Source organism: Hemitrygon akajei, chromosome 2 (genome assembly GCF_048418815.1).
Source record: "Hemitrygon akajei chromosome 2, sHemAka1.3, whole genome shotgun sequence".
Lineage (NCBI taxonomy): Eukaryota > Metazoa > Chordata > Chondrichthyes > Myliobatiformes > Dasyatidae > Hemitrygon > Hemitrygon akajei.
In genome coordinates, this window is record NC_133125.1 from 186,172,376 (window position 1) to 186,195,928 (window position 23,553).

General features: G+C 45.9%; 1 protein-coding gene across 1 annotated transcript in view; it reads left to right on the plus strand.

Annotated features, from left to right (window-relative positions):
- Positions 1–23,553, plus strand: part of kifc1 (kinesin family member C1) — a 102,609-nt gene that overhangs the window by 20,207 nt on the left and 58,849 nt on the right. Inside the window, exons 4-5 of the mRNA XM_073036434.1 lie at positions 12,545–12,659; positions 15,846–15,917. Of these exons, the coding sequence (XP_072892535.1) occupies positions 12,545–12,659; positions 15,846–15,917 (187 nt within the window). The remainder of the gene's footprint in view (positions 1–12,544; positions 12,660–15,845; positions 15,918–23,553) is intronic.

The window sequence follows — 23,553 nt, forward strand, 5'->3', positions numbered from 1 at the left end:
TTGGTAGAAATGTAATATCCATTGCCCAGTGCCAGTGCTGGATGTGTGGTTGGGGAGGAGGGGTTGGAATGAAGGAGGAAAAGGACACACTCGATGCTGGTTTCCTTCGCTGTGTAGGTCTGGGGAAGATCTCCTCTGGTCCCACCAAACCCGGTTTGTCCGGATGCTGTGTAATTTGCTACCCGGTTATAAATTAGTGCCACATAATGACAGACAATACACTGCATATGATTAAAGGAATTATATTTATGAATCTTAATTTAACTCAAGGGTTTGTAAAGAAAAGGGCTCATTTTAATTAAACAGTCAAATGTGCACAAGTTGGAGCTGGACCTTAGTGGATTGGTACTTGGCTCCATCGAATCACGATCCCTAACCGGGTCAAATCCAGCTTCTTCCACCGAACACAGACCAGCCCAAGACCAACCTCACAAAAAACCTGCCCCCCACCCCAGTTCCATCATCCTAATAACCTACCCCCCACCCCAGTTCCATCACAAAAAACCTACCCCCCGCCCCAGTTCCATCACAAAAAACCTACCCCCCACCCCAGTTCCATCGCAAAAAACCTACCCCCCGCCCCAGTTCCATCACAAAAAACCTACCCCCCGCCCCAGTTCCATCGCAAAAAACCTACCCCCCACCCCAGTTCCATCACAAAAAACCTACCCCCCACCCCAGTTCCATCACAAAAAACCTACCCCCCGCCCCAGTTCTATCATCCTAATAACCTACCCCCCGCCCCAGTTCCATCGCAAAAAACCTACCCCCCGCCCCAGTTCCATCGCAAAAAACCTACCCCCCGCCCCAGTTCCATCATCCTAATAACCTACCCCCCGCCCCAGTTCCATCACAAAAAACCTACCCCCCGCCCCAGTTCCATCGCAAAAAACCTACCCCCCGCCCCAGTTCCATCATCCTAATAACCTACCCCCCACCCCAGTTCCATCACAAAAAACCTACCCCCCACCCCAGTTTCCATCATCCTAATAACCTACCCCCCGCCCCAGTTCCATCACAAAAAACCTACCCCCCGCCCCAGTTCCATCGCAAAAAACCTACCCCCCGCCCCAGTTCCATCATCCTAATAACCTACCCCCCACCCCAGTTCCATCACAAAAAACCTACCCCCCACCCCAGTTCCATCATCCTAATAACCTACCCCCGCCCCAGTTCCATCACAAAAAACCTACCCCCCGCCCCAGTTCCATCACAAAAAACCTACCCCCCGCCCCAGTTCCATCACAAAAAACCTACCCCCCTCCCCAGTTCCATCATCCTAATAACCTACCCCCCTCCCCAGTTCCATCATCCTAATAACCTACCCCCCGCCCCAGTTCCATCACAAAAAACCTACCCCCCCGCCCCAGTTCCATCGCAAATAACCTACCCCCCGCCCCAGTTCCATCGCAAAAAACCTACCCCCCGCCCCAGTTCCATCACAAAAAACCTGCCCCCCACCCCAGTTCCATCATCCTAATAACCTACCCCCCACCCCAGTTCCATCATCCTAATAACCTACCCCCCGCCCCAGTTCCATCATCCTAAAAACCTACCCCCCACCCCAGTTCCATCACAAAAAACCTGCCCCCCACCCCAGTTCCATCACAAAAAACCTACCCCCCGCCCCAGTTCCATCACAAAAAACCTACCCCCCGCCCCAGTTCTATCATCCTAATAACCTACCCCCCACCCCAGTTCCATCGCAAAAAACCTACCCCCCGCCCCAGTTCCATCACAAAAAACCTACCCCCCACCCCAGTTCTATCATCCTAATAACCTACCCCCCGCCCCAGTTCCATCATCCTAATAACCTACCCCCCGCCCCAGTTCCATCGCAAAAAACCTACCCCCCGCCCCAGTTCCATCACAAAAAACCTACCCCCCACCCCAGTTCCATCACAAAAAACCTACCCCCCGCCCCAGTTCCATCACAAAAAACCTGCCCCCCGCCCCAGTTCCATCACAAAAAACCTACCCCCCACCCCAGTTCCATCACAAAAAACCTGCCCCCCGCCCCAGTTCCATCACAAAAAACCTGCCCCCCGCCCCAGTTCCATCACAAAAAACCTACCCCCCACCCCAGTTCCATCATCCTAATCGGATGTCACACATTCCTCGTCATCCCTCATCTTCAACAATAACCCAAACGGGCTGGAATCTCGTTTATTATCACCGGCAAATGATTTGTTAACTTAGCAGCAGCTCAATGCAATACATATTCTAGCAGAAAACCCCCCAATAATAAATAATATAAAACTATAATAAATAAACAAGTAAATCAATTATGTATATTGAATAGATTTTTTAAAAACGTGCAAAAACAGAAATACTGTATTTTTTTAAATAAGTGAGGTAATGTCCAAAGATTAATGTCCATTTAGGAATCAGATGGCAGAGGGGAAGAAGCTGTTCCTGAATCGCTGAGTGTTTGCCATCAGGTTTCTGTACCTAAAACCTGATGGTAACAGTGAGAAAAGGACATGCCCTGTGTGCTGGAGGTCTTTAATAATGGACGCTGCCTTTCTGAGACACCACTCCCTAAAGATGTCTTGGGTACTTTTTCGGCTAGTGCCCAAGATGGAACTGACTAGATTTACAACCTTCTGCAGCTTCTTTTGGTCCTGTGCAGTAGCCCTTCCATACCAGACAGTGATTCAGCCTGTCAGAATGCTCTCCACGGTACAACTAGAGAAGTTTTTGAGTGCATAAAAGCAGAGCAGACTGCTCTTACAGAATTGCTAAATGAGTCTGGCCCAGTGGCTCAGAAGGGTGATAGGGGACTCTACAGTTAGGGGCTCAGACAGGCAATTCTGTGCATGCAGGAAAGAAACTTGGATGGTAGTTTGCCTCCCAGGTGCCGGGGTCCGGGATGTTTCAGATCACGTACACGAGATCCTGAAGTGGGGAGGAGAATAGCCAGAGGTAGTGGTACATATAGGTACCAATGACATAGGTAGGAAAAGGGAATAGGTCCTGAAAACAGACTACAGGGAGTTAGGAAGGAAGTTGGGAAGCAAGACCGCAAAGGTAGTAATCTCAGGATTACTGCCTGTGCCACGCGACAGTGAGAGGATGAGGTGGAGGATAAATGTGTAGCTGAGGGATTGGAGCAGGGGGCAGGGATTCAGATTTCTGGATCATTGGGACATCTTTTGGGGCAGGTGAGACCTGTATATAAAAAAAAAAGGACGGGTTGCAGTTGAATCCCAGGGGACCAATATCCTGGCGGGGAGGTTTGCAATATCCTGGGGAGAGTTTAAACTAGAATTGCTGAGGGTGGGAATCAAACTGAAGAGACTGGGGAAGAGGAGGTTGGCTCAGAAATAGAGAAAGCTTGGAGACAATGCGAGAGGGAGGATAGGCAGGTGATAGAGAAGAGACGCACTCAGACCGATGGTTTGAGATGTGTCTAATGCAAGGAGTATTATGAGCAAAGCAGATGAGCTTAGAGCGTGGATCAGTACTTGGAGCTATGATGTTATGGTGATTACAGAGACTTGGATGGCTCGGGCAGGAATGGTTACTTTGAGAGGCAGACTTTAGATGTTTCAGAAAGGACAGGGAGGGAGGCAAGAGAGGTGGGGGAGTGACACTGTTGATCAGAGATAGTGTCATAGCTGCAGAAAAGGAGGAAGTTGTCCAGTGATGTCATCATCCAGAATGGCAGCCTGAAATGATAGCTCCTCTGTAAAAACTTTTATTTTACCCCATTAATCTGCCAAATACAAGATTTCTTGTAAATATCTGAACTGGTAAGGGGGCCTAGAATGGGGAAAAGGAATGGAGATTAAAAAAAAGCCTCACTGCAGAGCCTGTGGACGAGAGGGGTGCAACGAGCAGCTCTCCTAAACGTGCCCGTGGTGGCCAGGCTAACGTTGGGCCTCATCAGACGAAACGGCAAATTTAATAAAAATATGGGAATTCCTGAAAGGCATAAAACAACAACTAAAAGATATCAAGTCAGAGCTCACCAACATTAATCAAAAAATAGCGATGGCAGAGACACAAATTGAAAAGATGGAAGATCAAGTTCAAAACATGGAATGGATGCTAAGTAAGATGATAAAAGTGTTAAATCAACAAGAAAATAAATTACTTGACCAAGAATGAAGGTCACAACGGGAGAATATCAGGATATGTAATGTTCCCGAAGGAGCAGAGGGGTTGTCTATGGCGGAGTTTGTAGAAAACTTGCTATGGGACACACTGGAGCTTCCCCTGACCATGGCACTTGACACTGAGAGAGCACACCGCACGCTTGTCCCGAGGCCTTCTGGAGACGGAAGGTAAGCCACGGTCAATTCCTTCAGTACAAAACCAAAGCAGAGATTCTACGCAAGGCCTGGGGAAAGAAGAAGGTATTTTTGAACAGGAAATTGATATATTTTGATCAAGATTACCCCGCAGTGATCCTGCATAAACGTAAGCAATATTCTGAAGCGAAGCGAGTATTAAGGCAAAGGAAGATTAGCTTCCGGACTCCATACCCTGTTAAACTGCGAGTGTTTTATGAAGACGGGATGTGGCTGCAGGCATGAAGGAGAGAGGGTTGATCAAACCGAGGGGAAACCTGGCTGAGCAGCTATCCTGCTCTGGTTGGGAAATAGTGAGAGAATCGAGAAAGCAGGTGAGAGTAGAATATCAGGAAGAGACTATGAGTTTTCAGAAGACAGCCCTCACCCCCCTCCAGAAGAGCCATATGGTCTGATTAAAGTGTTGATAAGCTAAACAGAAGCAAACATAAACGGTGCTATACTTATCTCAAGAAATACATATTACATTGTGGATTTTATATTACTCGATTATTTTATTTTTTATTCATTCATTCACTCCTTTATCCTCACTTGAATGAGAATGTATACATGGGAGGAATGCACAGGGAAATCTTTTCTGTGTAATGGACATAGATTTTTTCACTTACTTTTATGGGTACCGCAATGGGGGCCCTCAACTCAGGTAGGAGAGGCTATCCCCCACAGCTAGACATTTCCTCTAGCTCAATCCAGGGTCAAATACTAGAGACCTCAGCCTTGGAATCACACCTTTGTTACCTTTCTTTTTGTTCACATTTCTTGGTTCTTATTTGTTCAGGGAGTAGATCAATTAAGTTTTATTCTGCTAATTTCAATGAGATACTGACAGATGGCTAAGGACAAAGTAAAATTCATTATTTTTAATGTCAATGGACTGTTAAATCCAAACGCAGTAATATTCTATCAAAAATGAAGAAAGAACAAGCCTATGTAGTATATTTACAGGAAACTCACTTAAGTGATAATGAACATAGAAAACTAAAGAGAATGGGCTTCACTAATTTGTTTTTCTCCTGATATAAATCAGGACATAGGAGAGGAGTTGCTATTCTCATCTCAAGCAAGCTAAATTTTGAAAAAGTATTCGAAATGGGAGATAAAGAGGGCAGATATATTCTGGTAAGGGGGAATATAGACGGCAATTCAGTTACTCTATTGAATATATACGCACCCCTGGGAAGTGATATTGGTTTCTTTCAGAAAATTACTGATATTATGGTAACGGAAACAGAAGATCTCTTGATATGTGGGGGAGACTTATATTTACAATTACAACCAAAGTTAGACTCTTCCAATAGAAAAACCTATGAAACAAAGTCCTTACATAAGAAAGTTAACACACTTTTTGAGGATGTTGGTCTAATTGATATATGGAGGGACCTTTTCCCCAGCAGAAAGGATTACACTCATTATTCTGCCTCCTATTCTGTATATACAAGAATAGACTATTTCATAACATTTGAAAAAGACAAAGACAAATAAACACCTGTGGAATTGGGACAATAGATGTAAGTGACTATGCACCTATATATTTATCTGTTGATTTTGACCTACAACCAAAGAATACTATTTGGTAACTAAATTCAAGTCTACTCAATGATCTCTATTTTAAGGAACAAATTTTTAAAAAATTGGTCTTTACTTAGAATTCAATGATAATGGAGGGGTTTCACCTCCCATTTTATGGGATACTCTGAAGGCTGTCTTAAGAGGGAAAATTATAGCAATATCTTCATACAAGAAAAAAAAAGGAATAAAACATTTGAGGAATTACAAAATAAGCTAAAGGAACTAGAAAAAAACACAAATCAAGTTTGCCACGGGATACATTAGAGGAAATTTTAAAAATTAGGAATGAAATTAATAGTTTGGTTACACAAGAAATCAGGAAAAATCTACTGTTTTTGAAACAGAGACACTGTGAAAGTGTATCTAAATCTATGAAAATACTGACATGGAAACTGAAAAAAAAATAGCAGAAAATGCAATTCATAGAATTAGGGATCCAAGAACAAAAGTGATTTAAAAAAAAAAAAGCTAAAAGAAATTCAAGAAGCTTTTGAAGTGTTTTACAAAACTCAATATTCCAAAGTTCCAGGGGGAAGCATAACCCAAATTGACACCTTCCTGAATTCTCTAGAGTTACCCACTTTAAGTGGAGAACAAAATAGAGGGATGACTGCTGACTTAACTGAAGTAGAACTAAAAGCTGCAATTAGTAGGCTGAAATTAAACAAGTCACCAGGATCAGATAGATATATGGCAGAGTGGTATAAAGGATTTAAAAATGAGTCAATTTCTGTTTTACACCCCATACTAAACTGGGCTCTAAAAAAGGCGCAAATGCCACCCAGCTGGAAGGAGGCGATAATCTCAGCTATACCGAAAGAAGGCAAGGATAAAATGGAATGTAGGTCACTTAAACCAGTATCCATTCTTAATATGGATTATAGATTATTTACTTCTATCATGGTTAAATGATTAGAAGAGTTCCTATCCGCACTGATACATAATGATCAGACAGGTTTTATACGACAACGCCAAACACAAGACACTATACGAAGGACACTTCACATTATGGATCATCTACAAAAAAAAATTGAAGCGATAGTGATAAGTGTGGACACTGAAAATGTATTTGATTCGGTTAATTGGAAATTTCTTTACAGAGCTTTACATTTGGTTTACATGACACAATTATTAAAAGCATACACGCACTATGTCACAATCCTGCTATGGATATTTATCAAATAGTTTTACCCTAGAAAGGGGCATGAGACAGGGCTGTGCATGGTCACCGCTACTCTTCACATTATATCTGGAACCATTAGCTCAATACATCAGACAAAATGAAGATATTAGGGGAATTACTATTAAAGGGACAGAGCATAAATTGGCCTGTTACACGTATAATGTTTTCATCTATCTAGGGCAACCAACATACTTTTTACCTAAATTGATGCAATCCTTTGAACAATATGGTCAAATATCAGGAAACAAGATCAACATAGATAAAACCCAATTACTCTCATATAACTATAGCCCACCAAGAGAAATTGAAAGTAGATATCCCTGGGCATAGCAAACAGTCTTTCAAATATTCTGGCATCATTATACCAAAAGATTTGGCAAAATTATCAGAATGCAATTATCAGCCTATATATAAACAAAATTAAGGGAGATATAACAAGATGGAACTTAATTCCCTTTTTTCAGTCTCAGTTCAACTATTGAATCCATTAAAATGAATATACTGCCCAGACTATTATATCTCTTTCAGACCCTACCAACAGAGATTAATCAAAATCAATTCAATGAACGGAACAAAATGTTATCAAGATATACATAGCAAGGTAAAAGTCCTGGAGTTTGTCTCAAAACTTTGCAATTAGCAAAGGAAAAGGGGGGATGGGTCCTACTTTCTCTTAGAGATTATTATTTTGCAGCACAGTTGAGAGCTGTGATATGTTGGTGCAACCCATCATACGACGCTCAATGGAAAAACATTGAGGAGCGGGTACCACCCATCCCCATACAAGCAATTTTGGCTGATGATAACCTACAAAGTTACATAAATTCTATTGATAACCCAAATATGGAAAACTATTATAAAAGAATATAATCTAGAGGGAGATATTGCAGTTCTTAAATGGTGTGCATATGACTCAGATTTTACACCAAATAAATTGGATGCTAGATTCAAGGACTGGACAGCTAAAGGAATAACAGTTCTTTGTAACATAATGAAAGAATGAACACTGTTCAGTTTTGAAATGCTTAAAGAGAAACACTTATTAGAAAAACAAGACTTTTATGAGTATTTACAGATGCGACAATATGTTAGTAGGACGGTTAAAAATGTAACCAATGCAAGTAATGTTTGATAGAGTTATTTAGAAAAGTTTGTGATTTTTATAAATGACCTGGATGTAGAGGCGGAAGGATAGGTGAGTAAGTTTGCGGATGACACGAAGATTGGAGGAGTTGTGGATGGAGCTATAGGTTGTCGAAGGTTACAAGAGGATATAGACAGGCTGCAGAGTTGGGCAGAGAAATGGCAGATGGAGTTCAATCCGGGTAAGTGTGAGGTGATGCATTTTGGCAGGGCAAACCAGAAGACTGAGTACAGGATTAATGGTCAGTTAGTTAAGAGTGTGGATGAACAAAAGGACCTTGGGGTTCAAATCCATACATCCATCAAGGTCTCTGCGTAAGTTGATAGGGTAGTTAAGAAGGCCTATGGGATGCTGGGCTTCATTGACGGGGGATTGAGTTTAAGGGTAGAGAGATCATGTTGCAACTCTACAAATCTCTGGTGAGACCGCACTCAAAGTATTATGTTTAATTCTGGTCGCCTCATTATAGGAAGGATGTGGAAGCTATGGAGAGGGTGCAGAGAAGATTTACCAGGATGTTGCCTGGATTGGAGAACAAGTCATATGAAGCAAGATTAGCAGAGCTGGGACTTTTCTCTTTGGAGCGTAGAAGAATGAGAGGGGACTTGATAGAGGTCTACAAGATTATGAGAGGCATAGATAGGGTGGATAGTCAGTACCTGTTTCCCAGGGCACCAATAGCAAACACCAGAGGGCATATGTACAAAATTAAGGGAGGGAAGTTTAGGGGAGACATCAGGGGTAAGTTTTTTACACAGAGGGTTGTGACTGCCTGGAATGACTTGCCAGGGATGGTGGTGGAGGCTAAAACATTAGGGGTATTTAAGAGCCTCTTGGACAGGCACATGGATGAAAGAAAATGGAAGGTTATGGGGTAGTGTGGGTTTAGTGTTTTTTTTAAGGATTATATGGGTCGGCACAACATGGAGGGCTGAAGGGCCTGTACTGTGCTGTAGTGTTCTATGGTTCTATATGATATATATGTATAATATCTGAAATACATCTTATGGAAATGTTTGATGATGAACTTAAATAAAAAATAAATTACAAAAAGGAAAAGGAGGAAGTCATGGAGAGATTGTCTACTGAGTCTCTGTGAGTGGAAGTTAGGAAGAGGAAGGGGTCAATAACTGTACTGGGTGTTTTTTATAGACCACCCAATAGTAACAGGGACATCGAGGAGCAAATAGGGAGACAGATTCTGGAAAGGTGTAATAATAACAGGGTTGTCATGGTGGGAGATTTTAATTTCCCAAATATTGATTGGCATCTCCCTAGAGCAAGGGGTTTAGATGGGGTGGAGTTTGTTAGGTTTGTTAGGACACTGCAGAAAGGTTTCTTGACACAATATGCAGATAGGCCTACAAGAGGAGAAGCTGTATTTGATCTGGTATTGGAAAATGAACCTGGTCAGGTGTCAGATCTCTCAGTGGGAGAGCATTTTGGAGGTACTGATCACAATTCTATCTCCTTTACCATAGAATTGAAGAGGGATAGGAACAGACAAGTTGGGAAAGCATATAATTGGATTAAGGGGGAAATATGAGATATCAGGCAGAATCTTGGAAGCATAAATTGGGAACAGATGTTCTCGGGGAAATGTACGGCAGTAATGTGGCAAATGTTCAGGGGATATTTGTGAGGTGTTCTGCACAGGTACGTTCCAATGAGACAGGGAAAGTTGGTGGGGTACAAGAACCATGGTGTACAAAGGCTGTTGTAAATCTAGTCAAGAAGAAAAGAAAAGCTTACAAAAGGTTCAAAACACTAGGTAATATTAGAGATCTAGAGATTATAAGGCTTGCAGGAAGGGGCCATGAGAAGGCCTTGGTAGACAGGATTAAGGAAAACCCCAAGGCACTCTGCAAGTATGTGAAGAGCAAGAGGACAAGACATGAGAGAATAGGACCGATCAAGTGTGACAGTGGAAACGTGCACATGGAGTCAGAGGAGGTAGCGGAGGTACTTAATGAATACTTTGCTTCAGTATTCACTACGGAGAAGGATCTTGGCGATTGTAGTAATGACTTACAGTGGACTGAAAAGCTTGAGCATGTTGATATTCAGAAAGAGGATGTGCTGCAGCTTTTGGAAAGCATCAAGTTGGATAAGTCACCGGGACCGGATGAGATACACCCAAAGCTGCTGTGGGAGGCGAGGGAGGAAATTGCTGAACCTCTGGTTTATTGAACCTCAAATGATCTTTGCATCATCAATGGTGACGGGAGAGTTTTCAGAGGATTGGAGGGTTGTGGATGTTGTTCCCTTATTCAAGAAAGGGAGTAGAGATAGCCCAGGAAATTATAGACCAGTGAGTCTTACTTCAGTGGTTGGTAAGTTGATGAAAAAGATCCTGAGAGGCAGGATTTATATGAACATTTGGAGAGGTATAATATGATTAGGAATAGTCAGCATGGCTTTGTCAAGGGCAGTTCGTGCTTTATGGGTCTGATTGAATTTTTTGAAGATGTGACTAAACACATTGATGAAGGTAGAGTAATGGATGTGGTGCTTTTGTTTTTCATCTGACAAGGTACCCCATGCAAGGCTTATTGAGTAAATAAGGAGGCATGGGATCCAAAGGGACATTGCTTTGTGGATCCAGAACTGGCTTGCCCACTGAAGGCAAAGAGTGGTTGTAGACGGGTCATATTCTGCATGGAGGTCGGTCACCAGTGGTGTGCCTCAGGGATCTGTTTTGGGACCCTTACTCTTAGTGATTTTTATAAATGACCTGGATGAGAAGTGGAGGGATGGGTTAGTCAATATGCAGATGACAAAAAATGTTGGTGGTGTTGTGCATAGTATGGAGGGCTGTCAGAGATTGCAGCGGGACATTGATAGGATGCAAAACTGGGCTGAGAAGTGGCAGATGGAGTTCAACCCAGATAAGTGTGAGGTGGTTCATTTTGGTAGGTCAAATATGATGGCAGCATATAGTATTGATGGTAAGACTCTTGTCAGTGTGGAGGATCAGAGGGATCTTGGGGTGCGAGTCCATTGGACACTCAAAGCTGCTGCGCAGGTTGACTCTGTGGTTAAGAAGGTGTACAGTGTATTGGCCTTCATCAATCGTGGAATTGAATTTAGGAGATGAGGGGTAGTGTTGCAGGACCCCGGTCAGACCCCACTTGGAGTACTGTGCTCAGTTCTGGTCGCCTCACTACAGGAAGGATGTGGAAATCATTGAAAGGGTGCAGAGGAGATTTACAAGAATGTTGCCTGGATTGGGGAGCATGTCTTATGAAAATAGATTGAGTGAACTCAGCCTTTTCTCCTTGGAGTGACGGAGGATGAGAGGTGACCTGATGGAGGTGTATAAGATGATGAGAGGCGTTGATCGTGTGGATAGTCAGAGGCTTTTTCCCACGGCTGAAATGGTTAGCACAAGAGAGCATAGTTTTAATGTGCTTGGAAGCAGGTAGAGGAGATGTCAGGGGTAAGTTCTTTACTCAGAGAGTGGTGAGTGTGTGGAATGGGCTGCCGGCAATGGTGGTGGAGGCGGATATGATAGGGTCTTTTAAGAGTCTCCTGGATAGGTACATGGAGATTAGAAAAATAGAGGGCTATGGGTAACCTGAGGAATTTCTGAGGTAAGGACATGTTCGGCACAGCTTTGTGGGTAGAAGGGCCTGTATTGTGCTGCAGGTTTTCTATGTTAAATACCAACAGCATAGCAGTAAAACTGTGAGCCAGGGCGTTACACTTGCAGTCGTTGCTTTTTTATAATATTCACTTTATGCTTAAATAGATGCCCCAGGTAATTACAATTTGACATGCCAATTGCCATTACATTCTGGTCATCCTCTGACTTCTGGAGTTAGATAATGCGTCAGTGGATGTTGTACACTGTATTCCTCTACGCACTTCTCCAGTGTCCTTACCATCCGTGAACATGAGCTAAAGCTGGAGCAGTTTTCCATTAAACATTGCTGATTCTAAAGCCTAGTTCTCGCTCTTGATTATCCAAATTGGACCAAATGCTTTGTGAAACAATTTCTCAATCTCAAGCGGCAAAGATCTTGGTGTACATTACATACCATTTGATTGGAGTCAAAAGACGAGGATTTGAGTTGGTTGGATTACCACAACAGCGGGCAGGCAGGCGCTAAATAAAGACTGCATGATATATTAATTTAGTGGGCAATGCCTGATAGTAAAAACTGAGAAATTACCCCACCATTGGGAACTATTCCTCCAAGTTAAGGTTGCTGGACATTTGAGCATAATCTTCTGTTTGCTTTAAGTAAGCCCGTTAAGATGTGTGTGTGAAATTGATAGTAATGTGGTACTCTCTCTCTTTGTCTCTCTGTCTCTCTCCCCCTTATTTAGGCAGTTGGGGCTGGGGCTGTGAAGAAAGTTGCCTTCAGCAGTGTCTCCCTCAGCACTTCCAGGAGCAAGGTGGCATCAAGCATGGCTGGCAAGGGGGTGAAGAGTCAGTATGGAGGTATATGACTTCTCCCTTCTCTCATTTCTCCTTTAATGTGTGTTGTCAGCCTGTCAGTCCTCGCTGAGAAGAGGCTGGGTGCCAGACATTGAGGTGTAGAATCCTGTTTTAAACTTCACTCTTGTCAGTGAGGCTGACATAATGTCCAGGCTGCTTCCAGTGTGACAGTGGCATTTTCCTCAGCCACACCGTGCACATCAGAAACAGGAGCAGGAGTCGGCCATCTGACCCGTCGAGCCTGCTCCGCCATTCAATAAGATCATGGCTGATTTCCACCTACCTGCCTTTTTCCCATAACCCTTAATTCCTCTACGATGCAAAAATATATCCAACTTTGTCTTAAATATATTTACTGAGGTAGCCTCCACTGCTTCATTGGACAGAGAATTCCACAGATTCACCACTCTCTGGGAAAAGCAGTTCCTCCTCATCTCCATCCTAAATCTGCTCCCCCGAATCTTAAGGCTATGTCCTCTAGTTCGCACCTCCCAGTGGAAACAACTTTCCTGCCTCTATCTTATCTATCCCTTTCATAATTTTATATATTTCTATAAGATCTCCTCTCATTCTTCTGATTTCCTGCAAGTACAGTCCCAGGCAACTCAATTTCTCCTCATAGTCTAATCCCCCTCATCCCTGGAATCAACCTGGTGAACTTCCTCTGCACCGCCCCCAAGGCCAGTATATCCTCTCAAGTAAGGAGACCAGTACTCCAGGTGCATAAACATAGAAGCAGAATTAGGCCTTTTGTCCCCTCAAGACTGCTCCACCATTCCATCATGGCTGATTTATTATCCCTCTCAGCACCGTTCTCCTGCCATCTCCCTGTAACCTTTGACATTCTTGCTAAATAAGAACCTATTAACCTTGCTTTAAATATGCCCAAAGATTTGGCCTCTACAGCTCCCTGTGGCAATGAATTCCACAGATTCTCCACCCTCTGGTTGAAGAAATTGCTCACCTCTGTTCTGAATTGGCTGTGCTGTCTGGTCCTGGACCTCTCCACGTCCACCTTATCTAAGCCGTTCAATATTCAGTGGGACCCATCCTTCTAACCTCCTGTGAGAACAGGCCCAGAGCCATCAAATGTTAACCCTTTCATTCCTGGGATAATTCTCCGGGAACCTGCATTGGATCACTCCCAATGGCAGCACATCTCCTTTGAGATAAGGGGCCCATAACTGCTTATATTGTCTGCGGTCTGAACCCTCAACATTGCATCCTTCCTTTTACATTCCAGTTCTTCCAGAATGAATGCTAACGTTGCCTTTGCCTTCCTTACTTAACTTGCAAGTTGGCCTTCAGGGAATTCTGCACCAGGATTTCAACTTTGGTTTCTTCCATCACTGCTGATCTGCACTTTGAACAAGACTGTGCCCAGTCCGTCTCCGTGCCATGCCTGTTTATCTGCACTTTGAACAGGACTGTGCCCAGTCCGTCTCCGTGCCATGCCTGTTTATCTGCACTTTGAACAGGACTGTGCCCAGTCCGTCTCCGTGCCATGCCTGCTGATCTGCACTTTGAACAGGACTGTGCCCAGTCCGTCTCCGTGCCATGCCTGTTTATCTGCACTTTGAACAGGACTGTGCCCAGTCCGTCTCCGTGCCATGCCTGTTTATCTGCACTTTGAACAGGACTGTGCCCAGTCCGTCTCCGTGCCATGCCTGTTTATCTGCACTTTGAACAGGACTGTGCCCAGTCCGTCTCCGTGCCATGCCTGCTGATCTGCACTTTGAACAAGACTGTGCCCAGTCCGTCTCCGTGCCATGCCTGTTTATCTGCACTTTGAACAGGACTGTGCCCAGTCCGTCTCCGTGCCATGCCTGTTTATCTGCACTTTGAACAGGACTGTGCCCAGTCCGTCTCCGTGCCATGCCTGCTGATCTGCACTTTGAACAAGACTGTGCCCAGTCCGTCTCCGTGCCATGCCTGTTTATCTGCACTTTGAACAGGACTGTGCCCAGTCCGTCTCCGTGCCATGCCTGTTTATCTGCACTTTGAACAGGACTGTGCCCAGTCCGTCTCCGTGCCATGCCTGTTTATCTGCACTTTGAACAGGACTGTGCCCAGTCCGTCTCCGTGCCATGCCTGTTTATCTGCACTTTGAACAGGACTGTGCCCAGTCCGTCTCCGTGCCATGCCTGCTGATCTGCACTTTGAACAGGACTGTGCCCAGTCCGTCTCCGTGCCATGCCTGTTTATCTGCACAGCCCATTCTTCTCTTCAGTGTTGGTGCTCACTAATTTTCTTCTCACCTCGCACTCTACTTTAGTAACTAGTAAAACTCTACAGCTTTGGTTTGGTATTCCAATCGCCCAGTCACCCTCTTCCCCCCCCCCCCCCCCCCTTTTGCCTATCATCCTCATCAACAGCTCCTGACTAAGTGGTTGAAATCCTCTGCCAAGTTGTCTCTTCGGACATTTCTCTTGATCCCTGCTCCCTTTGAAAGGCAGCCTAACTCTGACCCATTGTTTCATAGTACAGGAACAGGCCCTGCGGCTCACAACGTTGTGCTGAACCAATTAAATTACTAATCAAATGGCCAACTAAACTATCCTTTATACTTACACAATGTCCATATCCGTCCAGTTCCCTCATATTCATGTCGCTATCTAAATGTCTCTTAAAGCCCCTAATGCTTCTACTCCACCACCCCAGGTAGTGCACTCCAGGCATCCATCGCTCTCTGTGTTTCAGAAAAAATACTTGACCCTCACTTCTTAAATGCATGCCCTGTGGCATTAGACATTTCAACTCTGGGAGAAAGATACTGTCTTGTCTACTCTGTCGATGCCTCTCTTAACCATATAAACCTTTGTCAGAACTCCCCTGTGTTTTGTTTAGCCTTCATGCTGTGATGCAACAGAGAGACACTAAAAACTGGGGATGTGATTGGGAGACTGGTGTATTGGCCATAAATCTGATTCTGACTGTGGGTGCTGTTGGATCTGACCAAGTAACCCGAACAGTGTCTCGCTAATTATCAGCTATTTTGTGCTATGGAAGAAGGGGTATAAAGCAATGGGTCCTCGGGGTGGAATGGACGGGGAGAGGGTGGTTAGCTGTTGGCCCGTGGCGTGGTATGAGTAATGGATACGAGTCTGACCTGATCACGCACTGTCAGCTTGTTGTACTGTTGAAGGTTTTTTCAGGCTGATGTAACAAACCACCGAGTGTTTTCCACAGCTCGGCAGGCAGTGACAGTCAAAGGGACCGAGAGACCTGCTGCAAAGGCCACTGTTTCCAACAGCACTTCGGGTACGTACGTCCAAGTCTCTGAATTTGTAATCAGGTACGTACGTCCACGTCTCTGAATTTGTAATCAGGTTCGTACGTCCACGTCTCTGAATTTGTAATCAGGTTCGTACGTCCACGTCTCTGAATTTGTTATCAGGTTCGTACGTCCACGTCTCTGAATTTGTAATCAGGTACGTACGTCCACGTCTCTGAATTTGTAATCAGGTTCGTACGTCCACGTCTCTGAATTTGTAATCAGGTTCGTACGTCCACGTCTCTGAATTTGTTATCAGGTTCGTACGTCCACATCTCTGAATTTGTAATCAGGTACGTACGTCCATGTCTCTGAATTTGTAATCAGGTACGTACCTCTACGTCTCTGAATTTGTAATCAGGTACGTACCTCTATGTCTCTGAATTTGTAATCAGGTACGTACGTCCATGTCTCTGAATTTGTAAATTGGAACCAATCTCTGATGCAATTAAACAAAGTGACGTGAGTTAACAAATGGATTTAAATTGTGATGGGATGGTCACTGTATGGTGAGTGGGGTTTGCTGTGGGGAATTGGGAAGGAGGTGAGAGGGTGCTAAAGTGCTTTTACTGCTGAGATTATTGTTGGAGCGATCTACACGCGGGACACTGCTCTCGCGGCAGGCTGTTGCGATCTCTAGTTACCTGCAGACTTGCTCACTGGGATTAGGGAGGGAAAAGGGAAAGAAACAGGTTAGCGGTGCGGGACCACTCGATGGACTCTGACCTTGCCATTGTAGGGGAATGGTCACCACACACAAAATGCATGAGGAACTCAACAGATCAGGAATCATCTGTGGAAATGTCGACATATTGGGCCAGGACCCTTCTTCGAGACTGAAAAGGAAGTGGGAAGATGCTGGGGGGGGGAAGGCGGCAAGTTAGAAGGTGACAGGTGAAACCAGGTGGGGGGGAAGGTAAGGGACTGCGGGAGGAATCTGGCGGTAGAGGAGAATAGGCCACGAGAGAAAGTGAAAGAGAAGTTGGAGGCAAGAGTGGGGAGCAGAAGAGAGAAGGAGGGAATCATTTTTCTGTTCCAGAAGGAGAGATTGATCACCCCATCAGCTTGGAGGCTACTCAGATGGATTATAAGGTTGCTTCTCCACCCTGAGAGTGGCCTCACTGTGGCACAAGAGGGGGTCATGGACTGACGTGCCGGAACCAGGAAGTTCCACTTTTGGCAGATGGACCAGGTGTTTGATGAAATGGACTCCCGATTGATTCCATCCTCATGGTGGAGGAGCATCGTCTGGATGGCCTCCGACCTGGTGACATAGTTATTGGTTTCTCCTTTAGAAAATTCTGTTCTTCCCTTCTCTGCTTCCTTACCTCTTCTCACCTACCTATTACCCCTCCTTCCCTTTCTCCTATGATCCACTCTCCTCTCCGATTAAATGCCTTCTTCTCCGCCCTTTACCTTTCCCATCCACCTGGCCTCACCTCTCACCTTCCAGCTATCCTCCTTCCCCTCCGCCCACCTTTTGTTTTATAGTGGCATCTTCCAGGCCTGAAGTGTTGACTGTTTATTCACTTCCATCGATGCTCCTGATCTTCTGAGTTCCTCCAGCACTTTGTGTGTGTGTGTGTTACTTTGGATTTCCAGCATTTGCAGAATTTCTCTTAATTGTTGGGTCACTACAGTCACTTCACCTCTCTGGATGCCAGCTGGCTTAGAAAGCTGTCCTTTCTCCACCCAGGCAACAGATAAAGTATCCAGAACCTTGTGCTCTTGAAGTTCAGTTTCAAGTTTATTGTCATCTGACTGTATATACATACAACCAAACAAAACAACATTCCCCTGGATTATAGCACACCCATAAACATCTATCACGCATAAAAGAAAATATCGCCATAAATTAAAGTGTAATTCAAAATGAATGTACTGTGGAGCGCAAGTAAACAGCTCGCTGTCCTAGTGACAAGGCCTCGGAGAGGGCAGGGAGTTCATCAGTCTCGCTGTCCTAGTGACAAGGCCTCGGAGAGGGCAGGGTGTTCATCAGTCTCGCTGTCCTAGTGACAAGGCCTCGGAGAGGGCAGGGAGTTCATCAGTCTCGCTGTCCTAGTGACAAGGCCTCGGAGAGGGCAGGGAGTTCATCAGTCTCGCTGTCCTAGTGACAAGGCCTCGGAGAGGGCAGGGTGTTCATCAGTCTCGCTGTCCTAGTGACAAGACCTCGGAGAGGGCAGGGAGTTCATCAGTCTCGCTGTCCTAGTGACAAGGCCTCGGAGAGGGCAGGGAGTTCATCAGTCTCGCTGTCCTAGTGACAAGGCCTCGGAGAGGGCAGGATGTTCATCAGTCTCGCTGTCCTAGTGACAAGGCCTCGGAGAGGGCAGGGTGTTCATCAGTCTCGCTGTCCTAGTGACAAGGCCTCGGAGAGGGCAGGGTGTTCATCAGTCTCGCTGTCCTAGTGACAAGGCCTCGGATAGGGCAGGGAGTTCATCAGTCTCGCTGTCCTAGTGACAAGGCCTCGGAGAGGGCAGGGTGTTCATCAGTCTCGCTGTCCTAGTGACAAGGCCTCGGAGAGGGCAGGATGTTCATCAGTCTCGCTGTCCTAGTGACAAGGCCTCGGAGAGGGCAGGGAGTTCATCAGTCTCGCTGTCCTAGTGACAAGGCCTCGGAGAGGGCAGGGAGTTCATCAGTCTCGCTGTCCTAGTGACAAGGCCTCGGAGAGGGCAGGGAGTTCATCAGTCTCGCTGTCCTAGTGACAAGGCCTCGGAGAGGGCAGGGAGTTCATCAGTCTCGCTGTCCTAGTGACAAGGCCTCGGAGAGGGCAGGGAGTTCATCAGTCTCGCTGTCCTAGTGACAAGGCCTCGGAGAGGGCAGGGAGTTCAACAGTCTCGCTGTCCTAGTGACAAGGCCTCGGAGAGGGCAGGGTGTTCATCAGTCTCGCTGTCCTAGTGACAAGGCCTCGGAGAGGGCAGGGAGTTCATCAGTCTCGCTGTCCTAGTGACAAGGCCTCGGAGAGGGCAGGATGTTCATCAGTCGCTGTCCTAGTGACAAGGCCTCGGAGAGGGCAGGGAGTTCATCAGTCTCGCTGTCCTAGTGACAAGGCCTCGGAGAGGGCAGGGAGTTCATCAGTCTCGCTGTCCTAGTGACAAGGCCTCGGAGAGGGCAGGGAGTTCATCAGTCTCGCTGTCCGAGTGACAAGGCCTCGGAGAGGGCAGGGAGTTCATCAGTCTCGCTGTCCTAGTGACAAGGCCTCGGAGAGGGCAGGGAGTTCATCAGTCTCGCTGTCCTAGTGACAAGGCCTCGGAGAGGGCAGGGTGTTCATCAGTCTCGCTGTCCTAGTGACAAGGCCTCGGAGAGGGCAGGGTGTTCATCAGTCTCGCTGTCCTAGTGACAAGGCCTCGGAGAGGGCAGGGAGTTCATCAGTCTCGCTGTCCTAGTGACAAGGCCTCGGAGAGGGCAGGGAGTTCATCAGTCTCGCTGTCCTAGTGACAAGGCCTCGGAGAGGGCAGGGAGTTCATCAGTCTCGCTGTCCTAGTGACAAGGCCTCGGAGAGGGCAGGGTGTTCATCAGTCTCGCTGTCCCAGTGACAAGGCCTCGGAGAGGGCAGGGAGTTCATCAGTCTCGCTGTCCTAGTGACAAGGCCTCGGAGAGGGCAGGGTGTTCATCAGTCTCGCTGTCTGAAGAAAGGAGCTGTTACACGCTCTGGTGATCCTAGTCCTGATGCTCCTGTACCTCCTTCCTGACAGTAATGGGTCAAAGGCATGGATGGTTGGGATGGGATCCTCAGCAATGCTTCAGGCCTTTACCTGTAACACGTCCAGTCAATGTCACAGATAGGGGGTGAGGGAGACCCCGGTGGTTTTTACTATCCTTTGTAAATTCCTGTGGTTCGAGAGCTTGCAGCTTCCGTACCACACAAAAATTGTTTCAGCCAGACAAGCACTCAATAATGATCCTGTAGAAAATAGAACTTTACAAACATCTTTCAATACAAAAGGTATGTGAAGAGAAAGAAGATAGTTAAGAACAATGTTGGGCCCTTGAAGAATGAATTAGGTGAAATTGTTATGGGAAACAGAGAAATGGCAGAAGAATTTAATGAGTACTTTAGATCTGTTTTCACTAAGGAAGACACAAGCAATCTCCCAGATGTATGGATGGGCCAAGGACATAGGGTAACAGAGGAAATTAAACAGATTGACATTAGGAAGGAAACAGTGATGAGAAGACTGATGGGACTGAAGGCTGACAAATCCCCAGGTCCAGATGGTCTGCATCCTAGGGTACTAAATGAGGTGGCCCTGGAAATTGCGGATGCATTGGTAATCATTTTCCAATGTTCCTTAGATTCAGGATCAGTTCCTGAGGATTGGAGAATGGCTAATGTTATCCCATTTTTTAAGAAAGGAGGGAGGGAGAAAACAGAGAACTATCGACCTGTCAGCCTGACATCGGTGGTGGGGAAGATGCTACTGTCCATTATTAGGGATGAAATAGTGGCATATCTAGATAGCAGTGATAGGATTGGGCCAAGCCAGCATGGATTTACCAAGGGTAAATCATGCTTGACTAATCTGTTGGAGTTTTTCGAGGATGTAACCAGGAAGTTAGACGGGGGAGATCCAGTGGATGTAGTGTACCTCGATTTTCAGAAGGCATTTGATAAGGTCCCACATAGGAGATTGATGGGTAAAATCAAAGTTCAGGGCATTGGGGGGAAGACATTGACATGGATAGAAAACTGGTTGGCAGATAGAAAGCAAAGGGTAGCGGTGAATGGGTGTTTCTCGGAATGGCAGGTGGTGACTAGTGGGGTGCCACAGGGCTCGGTATTGGGACCACAGCAGTTTACAATTTACGTCAACGATTTGGATGTAGGCATTGAAAATAACATCAGCAAATTTGCTGATGATACTAAGCTGGGTGGCAATGTGACATGTGATGAGGATGTTAGGAGAATTCAGGGTGACTTGGATAGGCTGGGTGAGTGGGCAGATTATTATCTGAGCGGTGTAGAGTTAGCTAAGGGAGAAATACAAAGAGATCTAGGAGTCCTTGTTCACTGAAGGTGAATGAGCAAGTGCAGCAGGCAGTGAAGAAGGCTAATGGAATGTTGGCCTTTATTACAAAGGGAATTGAGTACAAGAGCAAGGAAATCCTCTTGCATTTGTACAGAGCCCTGGTGAGACCACACCTGAAGTATTGTGTACAGTTTTGGTTTCCAGGGTTAAGGAAGGACATCCTGGCTGTAGAGGAAGTGCAGCGTAGATTCACGAGGTTAATTCCTGGGATATCTGGACTGTCTTACGCAGAGAGGTTAGAGAGACTGGGTTTGTACACGCTGGAATTAAGGAGATTGAGAGGGGATCTGATTGAAACAGATAAGCTTATTAAGGGATTGGAGAAGATAGAGGCAGGAAATAAGTTCCAGATGCTGGGAGAGTCCAGTACCAGAGGGTATGGTTTCAGAATAAGGGGTAGGTCATTTAGGACAGAGTTAAGGAAAAACTTCTTCCAGAGAGTTTGTGGGGGTCTGGAATGCACTGCCTTGGAAGGTAGTGGAGGCCAATTCTCTGGATGCTTTCAAGAAGGAGCTAGATAGGTATCTTATGGTTGAATCAAGGGATATGGGGACAAGGCAGGAACCGGGTATTGATAGTAGTTGATCAGCCATGATCTCAAAATGACAGTGCAGGCTCGAAGGGCCGAATGGTCTACTTCTGCACCTATTGTCTAAAACAGAACCTGCTTATCCGGTCAGGCATTATCTGTCGGGGAAAACAAATGGCAAGAATGTTTTGGTTGCTAGATCCTCTGAGAGCTGGGGAAAGTCGGAATGGCAGCTCAGACTGGGTTATCAGAAACGTCTGAGTCAGAATCACAGCTGGGTGACGGAGAGAGATGACAGCTCAGACTGGGTTATCAGAAACGTCTGAGTCAGAATCACAGCTGGGTGATGGGAGAGAGATGACAGCTCGGACTGGGTTATCAGAAACGTCTGAGTCAGAATCACAGCTGGGTGAAGGGAGAGAGATGACAGCTCAGACTGGGTTATCAGAGCCGTCTGAGTCAGAATCACAGCTGGGTGAAGGGAGAGAGATGACAGCTCAGACTGGGTTATCAGAGACGTCTGAGTCAGAATCACAGCTGGGTGACGGAGAGAGATGACAGCTCAGACTGGGTTATCAGAAACGTCTGAGTCAGAATCACAGCTGGGTGACGGAGAGAGATGACAGCTCAGACTGGGTTTTCAGAAACGTCTGAGTCAGAATCACAGCTGGGTGACGGAGAGAGATGACAGCTCAGACTGGGTTATCAGAAACGTCTGAGTCAGAATCACAGCTGGGTGACGGAGAGAGATGACAGCTCAGACTGGGTTATCAGAAACGTCTGAGTCAGAATCACAGCTGGGTGACGGAGAGAGATGACAGCTCAGACTGGGTTATCAGAAACGTCTGAGTCAGAATCACAGCTGGGTGATGGGAGAGAGATGACAGCTCAGACTGGGTTATCAGAAACGTCTGAGTCAGAATCACAGCTGGGTGACAGAGAGAGATGACAGCTCAGACTGGGTTATCAGAAATGTCTGAGTCAGAATCACAGCTGGGTGACGGAGAGAGATGACAGCTCAGACTGGGTTATCAGAAACGTCTGAGTCAGAATCACAGCTGGGTGAAGGGAGAGAGATGACAGCTCAGACTGGGTTATCAGAAACGTCTGAGTCAGAATCACAGCTTGGTGACGGAGAGAGATGACAGCTCAGACTGGGTTATCAGAAACGTCTGAGTCAGAATCACAGCTGGGTGACGGAGAGAGATGACAGCTCAGACTGGGTTATCAGAAACGTCTGAGTCAGAATCACAGCTGGGTGATGGGAGAGAGATGACAGCTCAGACTGGGTTATCAGAAACGTCTGAGTCAGAATCACAGCTGGGTGACGGAGAGAGATGACAGCTCAGACTGGGTTATCAGAAACGTCTGAGTCAGAATCACAGCTGGGTGATGGGAGAGAGATGAAGCTCAGAATGGGTTATCAGAAACGTCTGAGTCAGAATCACAGCTGGGTGACGGAGAGAGATGACAGCTCAGACTGGGTTATCAGAAACGTCTGAGTCAGGAAGGTTGGTGTTTGTATCTTTCATCCGATCGTGTTGTCGATGGGCACAGGTTGGATATTGATCTCTGATCAGATTATGTTGTAGATGGGCACAGGCTGGCGATTGGATCTTTCATCGGATTGTTTTGTAGATGGGCACAAGCAGAGGTTGGGGTAAATCTTTTCTGACCCACCTTTTGAACGACTGATTGGACAGTGTAGCGTGGTGATGAGGTCAGGTTCGACCTGCAGAGATCGTGGAATATCCTTTATGCAGGTACTGCAGGGGTGGATGATGGAGACCAGGGAATTGGCTGTTTCTGGAAGAGCATAGGTGCAGAAATAGTTGAGACCTGGTCAGCGGCTCTCTGTCCACAATGGTAGAGGGGAAATCATGGCTGAGGAGAAAGCAACGTTGGACTAGAGTCATTCTTTGTGTAACTCAAAGAAAAGATTAGGGAACAATCTCTGTCTAGTGGACACCAAACGTCTAAGTCCCTGAATGTCTTCGGATCCACAAGTTTATTTCATGGTGGTCACAGTGAGCAATGGATCGTGTCAATCTGTGTTTCCATTGGATG